Source organism: Labeo rohita, chromosome 10 (assembly GCF_022985175.1).
Source record: "Labeo rohita strain BAU-BD-2019 chromosome 10, IGBB_LRoh.1.0, whole genome shotgun sequence".
Classification (NCBI taxonomy): domain Eukaryota; kingdom Metazoa; phylum Chordata; class Actinopteri; order Cypriniformes; family Cyprinidae; genus Labeo; species Labeo rohita.
In genome coordinates, this window is record NC_066878.1 from 29,643,636 (window position 1) to 29,665,599 (window position 21,964).

A 21,964-nucleotide genomic window follows, 5' to 3' on the forward strand; every position below is an offset into this window, starting at 1 on the left:
CCCCTAAGTCCCGAACTGAATAATGATTCGCGAATCATCATTTCAAATTTGGAATCGGAGCGCGGATTGTGAATCTTCTGATTTAGATCGGGACTTCAAATCGCGTATCGTGAATCATTTGATTTGAATCATTCAGTTCGCTAAACGGACCCGTTCCGCACCAAAGTCAACGAAATAATTCGCGAATCTGCTCCAAAGTTCCGATCTATATCAAATGATTCGGAATCCACGCTCTTAAATCCCGATCTAAATAATGATTCGCGATACGCGATTTAAAGTTCCGATCTAAATCAAATGATTCGCGATCTGAAGTCCCAATCTAAATTAAGTAATTCGCGATACGCGATTTAAAGTCCCGATCTGAAGCAAATGATTCGCGATACACGATCCGGTCGGAGCGCTTCGAAACAGCGAATCACTTTCCGACTTAATGGTTTAAATTATTCGAAACTTCGAAAAGCTTTGTTTCACCAATCACTACGTGCTTTTTGAAATCATTACAAAATTCGAATCGAAATTCTAAAATGAATGGCTTTTTAAATTTGATCTGGCTTTTGCTAGTAAACTGCTTGAAACGAATGATGGAAGTCACGAGTTTGAATCAATCAGAGCAGTTCCATCGTAAATGACTCAGTTGATTAGGTTCATCTGTTCCTCTTTTCTTAGCCATGTTTGCACAGCATCGTCAGTATTACTACTAGCGTAGTTGGCTAGTTTTATGACAATAACTGAAATGAGAGAAACAAGCATGTTTTTTTTGATTTCCGTGAATTTTGCGTATGTACTCATTAAAAAAATTAAACACTCATACAATACATTGCGTTTAAATAATTCAAGCACTTTTTAAATAACTCTTCAGGAATATTGCTATTTTCAAGGGTTTTCAAGGCCTTGAATTTCAAAAAGTCAAATTCAAGTATTTTAAGCATGCTGTGAATGGATTTCTAACATGTTTTTAATTTGTTGTTGCATCTGTAAATACAGTTGTTTAAAACAACAAACACATGCATGACTTCCACAACATCAGTAATAATTTTTATTTACTTCAGTGTGCATTTACAACTTCAAGTACATTTACTTTTAGATGGTAAAAGGTGTGACAAGATCCCAAATAATCTACCAGCCATCAATTTATGGTGCTAATTAACAAAAAAAGGCAAAGTCCTCAGCCTGGTTCTTATTTAAAAAATAATAATAATAATAAAAAAAAATATTGCAAGATAAACTATTTCAGCGTAGCAGTTCACTAACTGATAATATAAATTAAAAGGCATAATTTCAGATATTTAATTCACACCACTGTACTGTAAACGCTGTGCTTCGGAGTAATGTACATTATTTTGTGATGATTTCTTCTTTTTACAATAAGGGCTCAGACTCCTTTCACCTAAACTATGAGAGATAAAACAAGTTAACATCTAAATTTCATTATAAAGGCAATATTGTCACTGAAAATACAGGTAAACCTGGTCCAAAGTGAACAGTGTATACTTACTGCATTCTTGAGGCGGCTGCCTGATTTCTGAAAGATTGAGGTTCGTTTAGAGCTAGGTTTGGCGGGTTCGGGTGCGGGTGCAGGTGCAGGGGGCTCCAGTCTGGGCGGGTCCAGTCGAAGTGGTTCAAATCTGGGCGGGTCCAGTGGGAACGCATCCAGACTAGGCAGTTCCATTGTGGGCGGGTCAGGAAAAACAGTAGGCAGTGAACTGTCAAAACTATTGACTGAGTTCTCTGGAGGCGAGTCCATCGGGATCCCTTCCATCTCGTAGTGCTTTTTCCTGAGTTCTCCCAATCGTATACGCTCATTCGCCAGCTGGTTCTCCAACTCTAACACTTTCACCTACAACCAAGCAAGGTTTATATTTTTACATTTCTGGTCGATTTCAAGCATGCAAATTGCAAATCATGTGGTGTGTTTCAAAAAATATATTCAGTGTGAATATTGTACTTTGTAATTTAATTCTTTGGGATTTGATTGGGTGGTGTAAAATGGTGTTTTCATACCTAAAACTGTAGTATTTTTCATTTTAGCAAACTTACCTGAGAATCCATTTCTTCTGTTTTGAGTTTTATAAGAGACAAGCCAGAAAAGTCCATGGTATCTATGGAAAAAAACAACAGGACAAACTTAGGAATTTAGCATCACATTACTCACCAGTGGATCCTCTGCAGTGAATGGGTGCCGTCAGAATTAGAGACCAAACAGCTTATAAAAATTTCAGAAGAATCCACAAGTAATGCACACCACTCCAGTCCATTATTTAAAAGTCTTGTGAAGCGAAAGACTATGTGTTTGTAAGAAACAAATCCATTATCAAGATATTTTAACTATAAACCATAATAACGCTCCCTCCAATGAAAAGGTCCATCTCCTATTGTCCTCTAACATCAGTATCCACCAACATATTTTATTTAGAACTCTTCTGGTTTGTAAACGGAGCTTGATCTGTGCATATTTCTCTCCTGATTCAGACAAGACGAGTTTTCACTGGAGAAAGGTATTTTATGGATAGAGGACTCCTATTGTAGGCAGTGGTTTAATGTTAAAATGCCTTAATTATGTATTTGTTTTTACAAACAACAGCTTTTCACTTTACAAAACTGAAGGACTAGAGTGGTGTGGATTACTTGTGGATTATTGTGATGTTTCTATCAGTTGTTTGGACTCTCATTCTGACGGCACCCATTCACTGCAAAGGATCAATCGGTGAGCAAGTGACGTAATGCAAAATGTCTCCAAATCTGATGAAGAAACAAAATGATCTACATCTTAAATGTACTGAAGGTGAGTACATTTTCAGAGTATGTTTCATGCTTTTTGTATTTGTGTCCATGACACATACTCTTGTTCTCAATCTGCATTTGTCCTGATTTAGTAGACGACACCACAACGGCGGCCATGTCATTCACGTGTCGGGATGCTTGCTGTAAAGTTTGGAGCTTCTTGTTGCCTCGATCTGCCTTTACCTGGTAAATGAAGGATTGATGTGTCAGAATCAACTGATTTGATTCAATTACAGTAAACGCACATTTATATTGGTCTCATAGATTTTACCTTTGAAGCAGCGACAAGCTGTGCCGTACTGGCGGCGATCTCATGAGAGCAGACGATCAGTTCTTCATACTTGCCTTTGTCAGTCACGACTTTATCAGCCGATTCACTTCGTAAAATAATAAATCATAGTTACAAGGATTGACACTAAAAAATCCAGGTTGAAGCTTTAAATATTTTCACACTCACAGCATCTGCGTTGCACCCCATCCAACAGCCTTTGACGCGGAGATGAGACCCTCCGTCCAGCGTGAATTTTTAGCATAGAAGTCTTTGACAGAACCGGCACCCTAAAACAGAAACCCTGCGTTTGAGTCTGTGAAAATATGATTTATGAAAAATAACCTATAATTGCCACTATAACCAAATCATACCCGGCCACTTTCCACAATGTCTCTCTGCAGATCAGTAGCAGCCGTCACCAGCATGTGTATAGCCTATGGACAAGATTACAAAAGTGATGAAAAATGACATTTTTCATGTATGTGAACAAAGTCTGCAATTATTTGATCAGAAATGCAGTAGAAACAGTAATATTGTAACATTTTATTACAATTTTAAATAACTGTTTTCTATTGTAATATATTTGAAAATGTAATTTATTTCTGTGACACAAAGTTGAAATTTCAGCATCATTATTCCAGTCTTCAGCGTCACATGATACTTCAGAAATCATTCTAATATGCTATAGAAAGTTTGTAACATTATAAATGTCTTTACTGTCACTTTTAATCAATTTTACGCATTTTAAATGGTGTATTTAACAATAAATTCATCTCTGTAAATCTAAACGTACCTTCATTAGATCCGAACATGAGCCAATGATGCTGTAATAGAACAAAAAAAAAAATGTAAATACAGAACACCTAAATTACACACACTACCAGTCAAAAGTTTTTGAACAGTAGGATTTTTAATGTTTAAAAATTAATCTCTTCTGCTCATGAAGCCTGGATTTATTTGATCCAAAATACAGCAAAAGCAATAATATTGTGAAATATTTTTACTATTTAAAATAACTCCTTTCTATTTGAATATATTTTAAACAGTAATTTATTCCTGTGATCAAATCTGAATTTTCAGCATCATTACTCCAGTCTTCAGTGTCACATGATCCTTCAGAAATCATTCTAATATGCTGATTTGCTATATTTAATAAAGTATATTGAAATATTTAAAAAAGTAAATTTCTTTGATGAATAGAAAGATCCAAAGATCAGCATTTATCTGAAATTAAAGATCTTGTAAGATAGGAGTCAGTAAAATTTTTTTATTTCTTTGGGACAGAAATGATAGAAATTAATACTTTTATGTAGCAAGGATGCTTTAAATTGATCAAAAGTGATCATAAATACATTTATAATGTTACAGAATATTTCAATTTCAGATAAATGCTGTTCTTCTGAACTTTCTATTTGTCAAAGAATCCTGAAAAATTCTACTCAGCTGTTTTTAACATAATAATAATAAATGTTTTTGAGCAGCAAATCAGAATATTAGAATGTTTTTTGAGTAATCATAGTAATGATGCTAAAATTCAGCTTTCAAATCACAGGAATAAATTACATTTGAAAATACATTCAAATAGAAAACAGTTATTTTAAATAGTAGAAATATTTCAAAATTGTACTATTTTTGCTGTACTTTAGATTAAATAAATGCAGGCTTGGTGAGCAGAAAATACTTTTTTAAAAAACATTAAAAATCTTACTGTTCAAAAACTTGTGACTAGTAGTGTTTTTGATAAAACTATATCCCAAACTAACCTTTGGTTAACTTCCAGCTTCACTCCAGATGTATCTCTTCTTGCCTGGCTCAATATTTCCTGTATTATATAAGAAAAACCCATGAAGTCATAGCAAATGAGTCCTGAGTTCAATCCAGAATCATTAACAAACTTCTAACTTACATCCATTCTCAGCACAGCATCTTCAATGGCAGTGGAAGTCGCAGCCATTTCCTTATCCACCATATCTGCCAGCTCTTCCTTCCGCACGTCTGCTCCCCTGGGCCGCAGGTCCTGCAAGAGACCGGGACAGAGGTCACTTATAACGTCACACAAACACAGATCAAGTTTGAAGATGCCATCTCTGGTCCGCCGCACCTGTCCTTGGTTGAGGATTCGCTGGACCACATAGCGGACAGCAGTAGGGTCAGCTCTAGGGAGCGTGGCCTTCAGTTTCAGCTCTTTGAGATACTGGAGACAATGAGTGGCACAATCCCGGCAGTTATCTGTCAAACCTATGGAGAAATGAATCAAAAATCATCAGACTGCTGGAAAAAAAACAGCTTGTACCAGTTTAAGCTGGTCAAGATGGTTTTAGGAGCATGGTAGATGATTTGCTGCTGGTTTGAGGTGGTAAACCAGCTTTAACTAGCTTGATCAAAGTGCTCTACCAAGATAAAACCAGGTCTACAATTTCTAGTTGGCTAGTTACAGTTTCTACAGGTCTAGTTGATTAACTATCCAAGGACTACAGATGAAAAGTTTGGACCTGCTAAAACCAAGCAAAACTGGTATTAGCTGGATTTTCTAATGCAAATCATCAGTACAAAGTACACAATTTGAATAACTTTCAAGACTGTGTTAATTTTGTGCCACAGTAACACTGAATACTGTGTTCAATAAATTAGAAATTATACTTGTCTAAGACCAGCATCTAGACCAGCTTGGACCATCTAGAGGTCAAAAATAAGCATTCTGGACCATCTAAAAACCATGCAAAACCATCTGGCATTAGCTGGATTTTCTAATGCAAATCATGAGTACAGATTTTGTAATACAAAACCTTAAATCGCTTTAAAGACAGTGGTAATGAAATTTATTTTCAAGAATTTATAAATGATATCCAGACCAGCAGCTAAACCAGCTTGGACCATCTAATGGTCAAAAATAAGCATCCTGGACCATCTAAAAACCATGCAAAACCATCTGGTATTAGCTGGACTTTCTAATGCAAATCATGAGTACAGACTTTGTAATAGAAAATCACGAATCACTTTTAAGACTGTGGTAATGCAACTTATTTTTAAGAAATTATAAATTTTATCTAGACCAACAGCTAAACCAGCTTGGACCATCTAATGGCCAAAAATAAGCAGTCTAGACCATCTAAAAGCCATGCAAAATTGATATTTTCTAATGTAAATCATGAATACAGATGTTGTAATACAAAATTCTGAATCACTTTAAAGACTGGTCATGCAACTTATTTAAAAAAAAAAAAAAAAAAAGGAAATTATATCTAGACCAGCAGCTAACCAGCTTGGACCATCTAAAGGTCAGAAATAAGCAGCTTGGACCAGCTAAAAACCATTTAAAACTGGTATTAGCTGGATTTTCTAATGCAATTTATCAGAACAGATTGTGTAATACAAAACCCTGAATCACTTTAAAAATGGTGGTAATGAAACTTATTTTCAAGAAATTATAAATGATATCTAGACCAGCAGCTAAACCAGCCTGGACCATTTAAGGGCCAAAAATAAGCAGTTTGGACCATCTAAAAAACATGCAAAACTGGTATTAGCTGGATTTTCTAACGCAAATTATGAATACAGATGTTGTAATACAAAACTCTGAATCACTTTATAGACTGTGGTAATGCAACTTATTTTTAAGAAATTATAAATTACATGAAGACCAGCAGCTAAACCACCTTGGACCATCTAAAGGCCAAAAATAAGTCTTTGGACCAGCTAAAAACCATGCAAAACTGATTTGTATTAACTGGATTTTCTGAAGCAAATCATTTTGTTTTGTAATACAAAACCTTGAATCACTTCAAAGACTGTGCTAATGCAACTTTGTGTGTATGATGTTTTGTAATACTACAGAAAGTTTGATTATTAATGTAGCACTATATGCATAAGAAAAGTGCATGTGTGCTGTTTTTAATAATAAAGAATATCTCTCACGGTCTGCTTGGTCCGTAGGTGCCGAGTGTGCAGCTCCTGCTCCGTTAACAATAGTGTCAGCGATGAGATGGGAGAACTGTGTCACCGACCTCAACAGACCACTGGCATCTAGAGGAGGAGGAGGAGGAAGAGATTACATCACGCAAACACCTGAACCTGTAGCTTGCTAATGAGAACGACTGACACCTTACCATCCATATTCCTTAGATAGGTCGCATGACTCTGCTGCATTTTATCAATGGATGCCAACGTCAGCTCAGCCCGGTTGATCAAATAATCTGCAAGCAGAAATTAGAGATGTCATCTAAAAGAAGTGATGAGGATATTCAGAGTTATGAGGAGGAGGAGGGTGAGGAAGGGCAGACCTGGCGTGCTGATACAGCGCACATGTAGCGGATCGTCAACTTTGGCCACGGCATCCAGCACGATGCCTTCGGCCTCCACCACAGCGCACTGCAACAGACTAAACTGCTCGTCCTGCAGCTTTTGCTGCAACATGCCTGAGTCCTGACTTAACTGTACAGAAAAAAACACAACAAACACAACATTTAAGACCCTCAATACTACTGAGGTAGATCAAGAGCATAGGTTTGATTTTGGCATTAGTGGAGACAACTGACATTTAATTGTTTAATCAAAATTATTGCTAGGGACAATTTAGTAGTCAGTGGATATTGGTAGGGACATGTCATAGCATCCCTACTAAATTCTATGCCCTTGAAAATCACAACAAGCAGTGTCCGACTATGTAAACTATAGTTCTCTCCTTAATTATGAAAGAGGGCAAGCAACAGGACAAGCAACAGATTAATGAGTTCATCCAAATTTCACAAAAAGCTTATAAACATAATTAGAATATATATATTTTATATATATATAATGTTTGCCACTCTTTCGGAAGATGACATTTACTTGTTTTGACAATGTACCCACAGAGAGACATTTTGGTTGGATTTTTTTAGTGTTCATCCAATCTTTTCAAGTGAATTTTCTTTCTGTTTCTGTCTATAAAAATCTCTTTTCTTTACTCAAAGCTGTATATGGAAACTATCCAAAGTTCTGGTAATCCTAAAACAGTGAAAACCATAGTTTAACCATGGTATTTGTTGTATAACTGAGCTACAAAAAATATTGCGTTTAGAAGTCCTGATCTAAATCAATGTGCGCCGAAATTCGTTTTGAATAAATGATTCACGAACCCGCACCGAATTTGATTCCCAATCGGAATCAAATAATCTGGGCTTTGAAGTTAAGATCTGAATCAAAAGATTTGTGAACCATAATTTCAGATCGGATCGTGAATCGTTAAATTCCCAAAATGATTCACGAATCCGCTCAGAAGTTTCGATCTGAATCAAAAGATTCACTCCGAAGTTAATATCTAAATCAAATGATTTGCAATACACTCTCCAAAGTCTCGATTTGAATCAAATGATTTGCGATATGCGAAGTTACAATCTAAATCAAATAATTCACGACCTGCTCCGAAGTCCCGATCTGAATCAAATGATTCGTTATACACGGTTTGAAGTCACAACCTAAATAAAATGATTCATGATATGCAATTTGAAGTCACAATCTGAATCAAATGATTTGCTATATGCGATCCGATTAGGGGGGCTTCGAAACAGTGAATCATTTTGCAACACAATAGTTTAACTGGGTTTCGAAAAGCTCTGTTTCACTGTTTCACTACTTGCTTTTTAAAACCATTACAAGCGATGTCGAAATTCCAAAATGAATGGCTCTTTTTATTTGGTTTTTAAATTTACGTCCTGCCCAAAATCCCTAGTTTTTCTGACCTTGGCCTGCATTTGACTCTGCAGCGTTGCCATCTCTCTCTGACTCCTGTCTCTCTCCTGCAGCAGCGTGGCCTGGTGAAGTTGGGCGGCCTGACGCAGGTTAGTGATCTCAGCCTCCTGTTCCTTCACTGAACGTAGAAGAACCTCCTTCTCCGCCTGCAGACCCACTAACACACTGCTCAGCTGGTCTCCTGTCTAAAACACATACAAACACAAATAATGTATAGTTTTGAAGATAACAGAACAGAATGATTTCTGAAGGATCATGTGACACTGAAGCCTGGAGTAATGATGCTGAAAATGCAGCTTTGATTACAGGAATAAATTACATTTTACAATATATTACAAAAGAAAACAGTTATTTTAAATTGTAATAATATTTCACAATTTTACAGATTTTATTGTATTTCTGATCAAATAAATGCAGCCTTGGTGAGCAGAAGAAAATAAAGTCACATTATGCATCAACTGCATAAATGTAAGCAGTTTACATATGTGTGTAACAGAAAGGTCTACTGAGGTGGAAATACTCACGGTTTCTTTACTGTTCAGAGTGCTTTGAGCACGCAGCAGCTCCACTCGCTTCTCCTCCAGCTCACGTCTTAGTTTGTCCATCTCCAGCTGCAGCTCCTGTTCACGACACAGCTGACACACAACACACAGTGAACACTCTCATTTAGACCTTATGCTGTTTTGTTTAAAAAGGAAAGGAAAGGAAAGGAAAGGAAAGGAAAGGAAAGGACAGGACGTGACGTGTGGCCAAGTATGGTGACCCATACTTGGAATTTGTGCTCTGCATTTAACCCATCCAAGTGCACACACACAGTAGTGAGAAGTGATCAAACGCACACACACACCGTGAACACACACCCGGAACAGTGGGCAGCCATATTGCTATCGCTGCGGTGCCCGGCGAGCAGTTGGGGGATCGGTGCCTTGCTCACCTCACCTCAGTCGAGGTATTGAGGGTGGAGAGAGCGCTGGTAATTCACTCCCACCACCTTCAATCCCTGCCGGACCTGGGACTCGACTCCCTAACCATTAGGCCACGGCTGCCCCGTGTTTAAAATCACAATAGCAAAAAAATGCATGTAAGTTAAGTTGGACTGACTTTTTCCTGCAGCTGGTTCTGCAGTGCCGTCATCTCTCTCTGGTGTCGGTCTCTCTCCTGCTGTAGGGTGGTCTGGTGGAGTTGGGCGGCCTGGCGCAGACTAGCGATCTCAGCTTCCTGATCTTTCACTCTACGAAGTAGCATCTCTTTCTCTGCCTGAAGACCGATCAACACACTGCTCAACTGGTCTCCAGCCTAAACACACACAAAGATCAGAGACGCTTTACAGTACATGCTAGAGTGTTTTAATGCATTCAGTTGCTAATCAAGAAATCTGGAATCATTGATGCACATGGATAGAGATCTTACCTTCTCCTTGCTCTGCAAAGCATTATGGACTTGGGATATCTCAGCCCTCTCGGTCGCTAGCTCTTGCTTCAAACGTTCAATTTCTGCTCTCTGTGCTTCCATCTGAAAATTACAGTTCAGTTCAAGTTAATGAAAGGCGGATGTTTCAGGCCAATAAATCATCAGATATTTTGAGATTATGTGCATTAGACACAATTAAATCTTCCAACCATGTGTCAGTGTAAAATTAAAAACAAAAAAAAACAAAAAAAAAACAAAAAAAAAAACTTTTGTTTAGAAAGGACTAATTAAACTAATCAAATGTAACAGTAGAGACATTTTTGTTATAAAAGATTTGATTTCAAATAAATACGGTTCTACAGAACTTTCTGTTCATCAAAGAACCCAGAAAAAATGTATCACAGTTTGCAAATAATACAAAGGCTCAAAACTGTTTTCAGCACTGAGAATAATCAGAAATATATCTTAAGCAGCAAATCAGCATGTTAGAATGATTTCTGAAGGATCATGTGACACTAAAGACTAGAGTAATGATGCTGAAAATTCAGCTTTAAATCATCTTGTAAATTATATGATATTTCACAATATTACTGTATTTTTCAGCAAATAAATGCATCCTTGGTGAGTTTAAGTAACTATTGTAACTGTAACTGTAGTCTAACTATTAATAATACTACAGTATTATCAGCCATTAAAATCTCCTAATGTTCAACCAATAATTCAACCAAATGTTTCCATCAACCTATTTTAATACGCTTTTTGGGATATCACACATAAAAACGTTAGATGGAAATGTCAAGATGTGCATAAATTCCTAAACGGAAAAACGTTTACAGAATACATTCCTTAATGCACATCAAAAAAAGACATGTGACTTTGCCGATCTCATTGCACAGCATCTGAAATGCTAGTTTTGTCATTTTAAAATGCTTGAGCAAAGTCTCGTAAAACTGCTTCGTTATAATTAACTCTCAGAACTGTGTTCTCAAACAGCAGGCTCTAAAAATAAGATAACATGACTGAGTTTTGTCTGCGCGCTTTGAAGCTCGTAATTTATTGTATAAAAAATTATTATATACAGTGCGTTCTCCTACTGCAGCAAATTAGTTTTTTCTTTGTGATATTTAGCACAGATTAATCAGGAAGTGATGATTTTGTTCTCTTCAACTGAAGTTATGCAATATTCCAACTCTGTGCATAAGTTTAATTCGGAACTTTGGATGGAAACATGGCGAATGTAGCATAGTGGTTCAACTGTGGGCAACTGTGAGATTCTAAATCTTAAGAACTGCTGGAATCATAAACATAAAAGTGTGTAGTATGACCGTGGAATTGTTGTCCTGTTTCAGTCGCTCCATCTCTACCGCCATCTGCTGTTTGTATGCAACCAGCTCCTCCTGTGCCTGCTGAGTGCTGCTGACCTGTTTCACCATCTCTGCATTCTGACAGAAAATCATGACCATTAACAAAGACAATAAACATATGGCAAAGACACCATCTTAAGTTTATCTAGAACAAATGAAGACACTTTTTCTCCAGAACTCCTAGTAGCAACATATTTGTGGAATATTTCTCACATTAGGCCATAACAGAAATATGAGGAAGAAAATCACAATGTGTCAAAGTATAATTTTACTGGAAGATCACATATCGCATAATTGATGCTGCCAGTGATTACTGGCACTGTTTGTCAATAATATGTGAGGGAAACGACACAAAATTGTCTTTACCTTCCGCATGAGATCAGCATGTCTGCTGACCAGCTCGGCGTGTTTCTCTTTGAGTCGAGTGAAATGTATCTGAGCAGTTTGAGCTCTGCCTAGAAAACATGAGAACAAGAGATTTACACTACTGTTTAAAAGTTAAAAAGATTAAAATTATGGTTTTGAAAGAAGTCTCTTCTGCTCACCAAGGCTGCATTTATTTGATCAAAGATGCAGTAAAAACAGCAATATTATGAAATATTATTTCGATTCAAAATTTCTCTTTAAATATATTTTAAAATATAATTTATTTCTGTGATGGTAGTGCTGAATTTTCAGCATCATTATTCCAGTCTTCAGTGTCACATGATCCTTCACAAATCATTCTAATATGCTGATTTGCTGCTCAAGAAAGATTTCTTATGACTATCAATACTGAAAACAGTTGCGTTGCTTAATATATTTGTGGAAACCATGACACATTTTTGTTCAGGATTCTTTGATGAAAGTTCAAAAGCATAGAATTTACATAAAATAGAAATCTTTTATGACATTATTGTTTTTGTTTTCACTTTTGATCAACTTCATGCATCCTTGCTGAATACAATATTAATTTCTGTGTGTCTGGGGTCAGAGGTCACTCACTGCCCGCATCCTCAACCGTGGCCTGCATGCTGGCAGCGACTGCAGTCTGTGTTCTCAGGTTCTCCACCTCCATGCGCAGACGTTCGTTTTCCACCAGCGCCATCTGCTTGTGTGTCCGCTGGTCCTCAAGCTCAGATTCCAGTTTGTTGACCTGACTTTTGAGCTGGACCACGGCACGCTGGGCCTGCAGACACACAGATGATGGGAATCAATCACAGGAGAAGGAAACACTTCTTCAAAACAGATGTGAATAGAGACAAATGTCTAACCTCCACTTTTATGAGCTCCAGCTCTGGTTTCACCACCTCAAGTTCCTTCCTCAGAGTATCAGCCTCAGTTTCTCTGTGTGAGAGTTATTATAGTAGTTAAAATGAAATATCAAACATTTGGACACCAAATTGTTCTTTTATTATGTAACTATTATCCACAAATGTCATTTAAGATTAATAATTAATGTAAGCATCAGATTAAAAGGTTTTAATGATCATAACAAACATAAATTCAGTCAAGTGCATCAAGTAAAACTTATACAGACATAAGTGAGATACTAGAGTCTTTTTTTCAGGAGAAACATCTGAGAAGAAAGCATTTAATAGGGCCCTATGATTTCCGTGATGCGGAAAACGTGGACTCCGGAATTTACTGAATAACGCAGAATGTCACGGAATTTGTCAAAGTTTGAATGAATTAATCAAAAGTAGGTCATTACACTTAAATCAAACTGCATATGGACTAGTATCTGTAAATATTACGCCGCAAAAATGCCATTTAAATGTGAATCCTTCATGTTCTGTGTGTCTCTGTTTTAATAAATGGAGCAGACGAGCAGTTTTATTTACTACACACACTGAAGCGCACGTGACGCAGTGATTTCAGCGTCTGTCGTCTCACTAAACGAGGACATAAATACATGAACAATATCTGCTGAGAGTCACTTCATAAGAAATTTGCCGGTCCATTTTAGGAAAACTAGCGTTATGTCATACACACACAGAAATGTAAAGGTAGACAGGCAACCCGTCAAAATAAAAGTCTGGTTTAACTTGATTGAGCCAGATATATATTACTACTATTACTACTACACTGTAAAAAAAAAAAAAAAAAAAAACACAATTTGTTGAGTCAGCTTAAAATAATTTGTTACCCTGCTGCCTTAAAATTTTAAGTTCAGTCAACTCCAATAAGTTCAGCCAACTTGAAATGTTAAGTTGTACTAAGTAACAACTTAGATATTTGTGCTTGTTAAACTTAACAAATGGGTAAGTAACCCAGTTGCCTTAAAATTTTAAGTTGACTCAACTCAAACATCTAAGTTGTCACTTAGTATAACTTAACATTTCAAGTTGAATATACTTTTTTGAGGTGACTGAACATAAAATTTTAAGGCAGCCGGGTAACAAATTATTTTAAGTTGACTCAACAAATTGTTTTTTACAGTGTACTACTAAAATGAAACAAACATTATTTCTTAGGGCATAATCACACAACATGTTTTAATTTTAACAGTAAATTCCCCTTTGTTTGATTTTTCCCCTTTGCTTAATTTTCAATAATTAAAAGATAAATGAAATTAATGTTTTATGCCTTCATTTGATAACCAGAACATTTTAAATACACAACACAGAATTTCTGAGGGTAAAAGCTTTCATAAGACTATTTGAAGAATACATTTGAATAAATTAAGTATGCATTCAAATAATTAGACTAAAACACAGAAATTGATAACAAAGAACATGGTGAGAACAAATAAAACATTTCACAGGACCCTAAACATGTCACTTTATTAAATTGATGTGAAATTGTATAGGTTTCATGATTTTAATTCATTAGTCATGCTCTTTGATTTATAAAATTTAATTTAACCATTAAAAAGGAGCTGTAAGGAGGAAAAAACGGAATCCAGAAAAATTAAACAGAAAAAACGGATTTTGGAAAAAAATAAAACGTTAAACGTGGTGTGTTACCTTTGCTCTGGTATGTCACTTGGAGGTTCAAACTGGTTGTATCCGTAATACTGTTGATGAAAATAATCAAATGTTAAAACTGTCACAAATGTGGAAAAGCACTTAGTAAGACTTTCTCTAAACCAGTCTACAAAGTTTGACCATTCCAGGTTGTTTTTACCATCTGATAGTTTCCTTCACCAAAATCCAGCTGCGTGTCCGTTTCTTCATAGTCAGGGAATCTCTCATTCTGAACGACCACAGGCTTCACGTGATCAGCAAATGAAGCCGCACGCAGAAAATTTGGAGGCTCCTATAACATTTGTAAGCATATATTCATCTGTTCAACATTTTACTCCATAGCATTTTGCACAAAAAAGTTTTTAGTAAGCACAATTTGAAATTCAATGGTATATGGATGTGAAGATCTTACATCGGGAAGATCAGGGATCTGAATGATAGATTTGAAAAACTCCATCCCTCTTGCTCTCTCAAAAAACTGGGTCAAACTGTGGAGGACCAAGACAGACCAAAAACTCATTGCAGCAGTAATTTCATGAACTCCATTTTTATGTTTTGCTAACTTAAATGAATAAAAGCATCTGCCAAATTAATAAATGTAAACGCACTGTTAATAAATGCTGCTTATTTTAACCTCTTATTTATCAAGGAATCCTAAAATAAATGTATCACGGTTTCCATGAAAATATGAAGCAAGACAACTGTTTTCAACATTGATAATAATCAGTTATGTTTCTTGAGCAGCAAATCAGCATATTAGAATGATTTCTGAAGGAACATGTGACACTGAAAACTGGAGTAATGATGCTGAAAATTCAGCTTTGCATCACAATTACAATTAAGTGCATTCAAATAGACAACAGTAATGATATTGCACTATATTTTTTAATTAAATAAATGCAGCAACGATGCATAATAGACAAATAAAAAAAATGATCCTGTAAATTTCTAGATTGGAGTTTTGGCATGAACAATGTTTATTTAGAGCTGCAGTCCGTAAGTGCCTCTTTGTTGCCATCTCTGTTTGAAACCAGTTATTTATGGAATTATCATCTGTACGTGGGTTGTGCTTCGCCATGGCTCCTCAGCACGAATTAATCTAATGTTTTGAGGTGAATGTGTGAGCTGTCAGTCACTGCACCAATGCCGATGTGGATATTCTCTGTACATCAAAATTACAGATTATACGTCTTGGAAGTATGACTCAAATAAGAATTTTCACCACATATTGTCATGTCTGTAACATGTCTGCCACTTTTGTTCTGACCAACTGAGGAAAAAAAACTTTACAATAAATTGCGCTACCAGTGGTGATTCGCTTGGCTCATATCACATCAAACCGTGCAAATTTTTACTTTGTTCTCAAATTGTTAATGTTAACAACATCAGCATTGCATGACTGCACGTATATAGTGTGTATTAGCATTATATGTAGATTTAAATTTCTGTACAGTCTAATCTCTAATTTTCATGCAATTAGAATTTCTATAAAGATATTGTTCTTTTAACCCAAAAAGCAAATTTATGTTCCTTACAACCTGTTCTCTAAAATACAAACCCCATGTATCTGTAATTAGACACAGGCACATTTAAAACTGAAATCTAATTTCAGACACTTACATGTTTCATTAAAGGAGAAGTCCACTTCCAGAACAAAAATTTGTATAAATTTGTAAAAAAAAAAAAGAAAAAAAGAAAGTATATAAATTGTATTATTTTTATGAAAACAACCGATCGTTTCGCTAGATAAGACCCTTCTTCCTCAGCTGGGATCAGTTAGAACTGCATCTGGAATCGTTTGAAGCCGCATTTAAACTGCATTTTGGAAGTTCAAACTCGGGGCACCATAGCAGTCCATTACATGGAGAAAAATGCAGAAATGTTTTCCTCAAAAAACATAATTTCTTAATGACGGAAGAAAGACATGAACATCTTAGATGATAAGAGGGTGAGTACATTATCTATAAATCTTTGTTCTGGAAGTGGACTTCTCCTTCAACATAATCCTTTCTGCATTACAATTTGTAACTAAACTAGAGCTTTTTGGTAAAGGACATCATAGCACTGTTTACAGAAAAAAACAAATGAGGCCTTCAAAGAAAAGAACACAGTGCCTACAGTCAAACATGGTGGAGGTTCAAAGATGTTTTGGGGTTGCTTTGCTGCTTCTGGCACTAGATGCCTTGACTGTGCGAACGGTATCATGAAATCTGATGATTACCAATGAATTTTGGGGTGCAACATAGCGGCCAGTGTCAGAAAGCTGCGTCTCCACCAGAGGTCATGGGTCTTTTAGCAGAACAATGACCCGAAACACACTTCAAAAAGTACTCAGAAATGATCACAAACAAAGCGCTGGAGAGTTCTGAAATGGCCAAATATTAAGTTAAGGGTGCCAGTAATTTTGTCCAGTGCATTCTTTGGGGTCGGTGCGGAATTGTATCAGATTTTACTTTTCTTCTGTTTTTTTTTTTGTTGTTCCAATGCAAACCAAAAAAATAAACATGTGAGTACCAAAACATTTGCAACTGCAACAATTTTCTGAGAGAAGGGTTGCATTTTCTGACAGAATTGCAAGGATGCCGATATTTTTGGCCATGACTGTATATGCATTGGTCAGTGGCAATAACAAAAACAATTGTCAGCTTTGGCTATTGGACAAAATTTCTATTTTGGTGCATTCTTACACAACACTGCAGACCACTGTTACCTGTTGAACTGCTCACGGAATCGTTCCCTGTGTCCTAACAGAGCATCCACTGGTATTCCTGTGACACAGATACACAGCGCTGTTGAGCTCAATGAAAATGATGCATATAGATAAAGAGAGCAGCATGTAAACAACAAGACTCACGGCTGTGTAGCTTAAACAAGAGCTTAACCAGGAAATGGTAGAGGAGACCGCAGTCCAAGATGACGAGAACCAGCGGTGCCAGACGGCACTGACCCACTGGGGTGTTAGAGCTGGTGGAGTTGGACTCCATTTGCCGGAAAACTGCATTTAAACGTAAAAAATATTTATTATACACACACTATCATCTCTTATGCTCACCTAGCCTGCATTTATTTGATCAAAAATACAGTAAAAACAGAAATATTGTGAAATATTATTATTATGCTGAATTTTCAGCATCATTACTCCAGTCTTCAGTGTTACATGATACTTATTTTTTGTTAATATTTTGTACAATTTATGTTACTTTTTTTTTCCAGGATTCTTTGATGTGTAGAAAGTTAAAAGAAAAACAGAATTTGAAATCTTCTGTAAGATTATAAATGTCTGTACTGTCACTTTTGATCAATTTAATGTGTAATTGATAAATTAAACCATTAAAAGCATTTATTCGGGTTAGATTAGAAACAAAAAACATTATGCTTACCTGTTTCTTGCAGCTTTAGAGCTGCTTCCATGTACTCCAGAACCTCACCTGTCATGTCAAACCTGTATAAATAATAATCATGAGTATTTTACTTAACAGATTATTCAAGCCCACTAAAATCCCTGTTAATGTACTTACACTTTGTTGATATCAATGGCGATGACTTTATCAAGAACTTGCTCAGGAGCCTCAAGGTTTGGTGGGATTTCCAGATGCTATGGTGGAAACATGATAAATACATTTTATATTTTTATGTATGTGTGTGTGTGTCTATATATATATATATATATATATTTTTTTTAACTCAAATGTTAATGACTGAAACATTAAACTTACCTTTAAATGGAAATCGATTTTAATACACAGCAGCTTGGCATACAGTGCAACAATATGTCCATATCTATCATGCAGATTCCCCTAAAACACAGCAAACACGTACAAAATTTAAGTTGAAAGATTCCCATGAAAGATTAATGTGATGATGCACATGACTTGCTCAACAAAAAAACATCAAGATCATTTTGACACGCACCCATAATGTTCCCATCTGTCTAATGCTTGCGGTGTGACCTCTGCTGTCTCGTAAAGTCTACAACAAAGACAAAAAATTATATATGTGGGTGCATTTTAGACAAACAAAATCAAATGAAAGTCATTTTCATCTGATGATATTGTGCTAGACGGGACTGACGTTAGGATGGCCATCTCGTAGCAGTTTGTGCACCACGTGGCAGAACTTCCAGCTGAGGATGGCGTTACTGGACAGCGGCAGACTCACGGCATGAGACCAGAATGTGACGGCACCGCCTTCCTTATGTGTGCCTAAAATGATATCTGTGCCAAAGTTAAGGACAATGTACTGGTCCAGATGATATATAGAAAAGATGATTCATAGCATTTGGCTATTTGCAATTAAATGCCAGCATTTTTTCTTCCAGCTCTTTATATGAAGTTGGAAATATATACACTATTGATTCATCTTTGTTAATGTTAATTAATAAAAATACAGTTGTTCATTGTTAGCTCACAGTGCATTAATCAATGTTAACAAACACAAACTTGTGATCTAAATTAAAGAAATGTTGTATTAAACCAATACTAAAGGATACTGCGTCCATATTTCTCTTTGATAGGGGCCTCCACATTGGTGATGGATTTGGTGATGCTTTGAAGCTGTAAAGGAGATATAACATCATTAATTAACACAATAAGCAATGCACAATTTAATGTAAATGAATATGACTGTTCAAAACATGAAATAATACACATCTCAATGAAGAGAAGCACAAATTAATAACTAGCCAGGACGATGATCTGAGTCTGTTCTTACATGTGTTTAACATTGCAAATAGCAGTTTAGGTATAATATCAGTTATTGGTAATATAATACAATACCATATTCATACCATGTATTTATATGGTACCCTAAAAGAAATAATACCAAATGATGCATATCCAAACGATGCATATCCAAAAATATATATGGGCCATTCTACAGAATTGGTGCAAACTGCTGTCCCACAACCAAAAACACACATTTAAAAAGCATTTAAGTATTCAAATCTTAGATGTTTACTAAGACACACAATAATATTTAAAACATCAGTAAGCTTAATATATATAAAATTATCACTTAGTGGGTAGTGTACTTTAATTGGGAGGTGGCTGTCTCGAACCCTAAACTTTTCAACTTTTTCAACTTGAAAATGATATTTAAATCATTTTTGCATTTTAATCCGTAGTTTTTTTTTATTTGTCTTTTTCATTTTGTACAAGATGTAAGTAGATAGGCCCTGTCATTTTGAGGTAAATGTGTTCAAAAGTCTGAAAAATCTGTGTGTAACATTAAGGAACCGAACACCTTTTTCTATAATTACACACTTTTTTGGGAGTTATTCCTTAACATTTAGTTTTTATAAGTGTACCCTGTTCAGAACTGTGCTAGCTAACCATGTGCTGATTAGCATCTTGAGCTAGGTTCAAAAGTATCTAAAATTGTCACTACCGAAACATTTGGTGGCGTTTTGGTAGCAACATCATTGTTTTTTGGGGTGTTATTCCATGAAATGGTCCCTGATAGTTTTTGGTTCAATGTATATTCACACTAATGAAATCTTAACTTTGAAATCAGTACGATCAACTTTTTGCATTTTGCAAAGAAAAAAATGGATTCAAACCCTGGTGAAAAAAACAGCTTATGCTGGTAGGTATGTTTTGATGCTGGTTTAAGATGGTCCTTAGCTGGTTTATGCTGGTCATGTTCCTGGTCAAAGACCAGCACAAACCAGCTAAGGACCAGCTTAAACAGCACCAAAACATACCTAACCAGCATATGCTGGTTTTTTCACCAGGGAAATACAACAAATCTCATAAATTACACTTGAAGTATTGTTAAAAATGTAACTGTTATTGATTTAACTCTTACATTTTTTAAATAAAATAGCAAGGTGTTCGCAAAATCTTAATGAGTCAGTATAACCCTTCTTATTAAATTATTATTCCTGTGTTTCGGTAGTGACACATTTAGGGAGAGGAAACATATTCCAAAAATTGCCGAAAATAAAATATGACAATTAACTGCACATTAAATGTGTACCTTGGATATTAAACAATATGCATACACGCAAAATTTGTGGAAAAAGACAAAGACATTTTTTTCAAGATGTTTCCAACTCTGTAGAATGGCCCATATATTACTATGGTAAAAGACATTACCATGGTACAATTCCAAACTAATTCTAGATTACAATGTTACACTTCCATACAAAACATTTGGACTTGTACTGTGGCACATGTCCAAAAAAAAAGATGATGGAAATACTGTTATATTAGACCTAAAAACAATTACTATAGCAATTATTACTGTACCCAGAAACATTTTTACCGTGCTACATGGCATTATAATACACACACACACATATATATATATATATATATATATATAAACAAGAAATGTAAATCAAAACTATGTATTACAACATAATGGTACTTATTTTTAGACGACACATGACATACAATCTCGGCGGGAATTCGAAGCGATCTAAGTTGAGAATTTAAAAGTTGAAAACAATTTCTCAGGTGTTTTCTGTCATATTGCTTTAATGTATTGTTGAAACAAAAAGGAAAACACCCCAATAAATAAATAAATAAAAACGCGACCACTAAATATCCAATACTCATTGAATGCAGTAAATCTCACCTGAAGTTTGACGAATTGCTCCTTTTCCGCAGCTAAAGCCTTTTCAGATTTATCCGTTTTCTCGTTTTTCTTCGATTCGGTTTTCTTTGAGGCCATGTTTAACTCCTTCCTCAGACGAAGCCAGATGTAAAAATGATCGACTGAGTCGCGACACACACACCTGAGATCTACCTGTCACGTCAACGAGTCACACAGGTGAGTTTCCTCACACGCTCTATAAACAGCCTTCACTCAACCTGAAATTGCATTTCAGTTAAAATAAAAAAATATATATATTCTAACTAATACATAAAATACTTATTTTTATAAATAGAAAAAATACAAAGAAAGACTAAAATAAGTACATCACACAAAATAACACTTTAAAAGAAAAAGTTAATGACTGCATGTAAAGACCTTTATTCTTTTAAATGTCCTGAGATGAGAATAAACTGCCTTTCAGTGGCTTTTGAAAGGGCTGATGGCTTCTTGTCCTTACTGTGAGAGCAAGACTGCATTTCAGGTGTTAAAAAACAATGATCTACACAAGAGCCACATCACAGTTCATTATCTTTGTAAGCAAACAGGTTCGATGACAGTGAAACTGGAATGACAAAAAACAACCAACACCATTGTGTCATCTTGTAGGACAGGTTTAACACTTGAAGAAAGAAGTTTATAAATAACAACAGTCTTTACATTGCTCAGAGGTAGTGCTAGGAGTAATCATTAATGCTTATGTCAGTGCACACATCATAAAAATATATTTTGATAAAAATTTTGATAATTGCATCTGCTTGTTAGCTCCACAAAATTCCTCTTTGGTTGCCAAAAACTGATTTATTTTCCGAAGCATTGAGAGGAGATGGTAGTAAACTGAAATCTGTTGCTTCTCGTGGCTTTAT

General features: G+C 35.7%; 1 protein-coding gene across 2 annotated transcripts; it reads right to left on the minus strand.

Annotated features, from left to right (window-relative positions):
* Positions 1-1,058: 1,058 nt before the first annotated feature.
* LOC127172229 (huntingtin-interacting protein 1-related protein) lies at positions 1,059-21,953 on the minus strand. 2 transcript variants are annotated; one of them, XM_051121446.1, is made up of 35 exons: positions 21,477-21,953; positions 21,081-21,251; positions 18,991-19,054; positions 18,573-18,715; positions 18,414-18,470; positions 18,218-18,298; positions 18,020-18,096; positions 17,882-17,943; positions 17,356-17,496; positions 17,212-17,269; positions 14,914-14,989; positions 14,662-14,793; positions 14,502-14,551; positions 12,807-12,879; positions 12,538-12,721; positions 11,920-12,008; positions 11,515-11,631; positions 10,190-10,291; positions 9,881-10,075; positions 9,304-9,414; positions 8,770-8,964; positions 7,333-7,483; positions 7,159-7,245; positions 6,968-7,075; positions 5,154-5,290; positions 4,959-5,069; positions 4,816-4,874; positions 3,846-3,876; positions 3,424-3,486; positions 3,239-3,339; positions 3,053-3,158; positions 2,841-2,964; positions 2,038-2,099; positions 1,496-1,837; positions 1,059-1,392 (listed from the first exon to the last, which is right to left on the minus strand). In XM_051121446.1, the coding sequence occupies exons 2-35, from the start codon at positions 21,174-21,176 to the stop codon at positions 1,384-1,386; spliced, it is 3,594 nt and encodes a 1,197-aa protein (XP_050977403.1). In that variant the 5' UTR covers positions 21,177-21,251; positions 21,477-21,953; the 3' UTR covers positions 1,059-1,383. The 2 variants fall into 2 exon arrangements, with proteins under 2 accessions (XP_050977403.1, XP_050977405.1); XM_051121448.1 differs by having other exon boundaries at positions 21,081-21,316.
* Between the last annotated feature and the right edge of the window lie 11 nt (positions 21,954-21,964).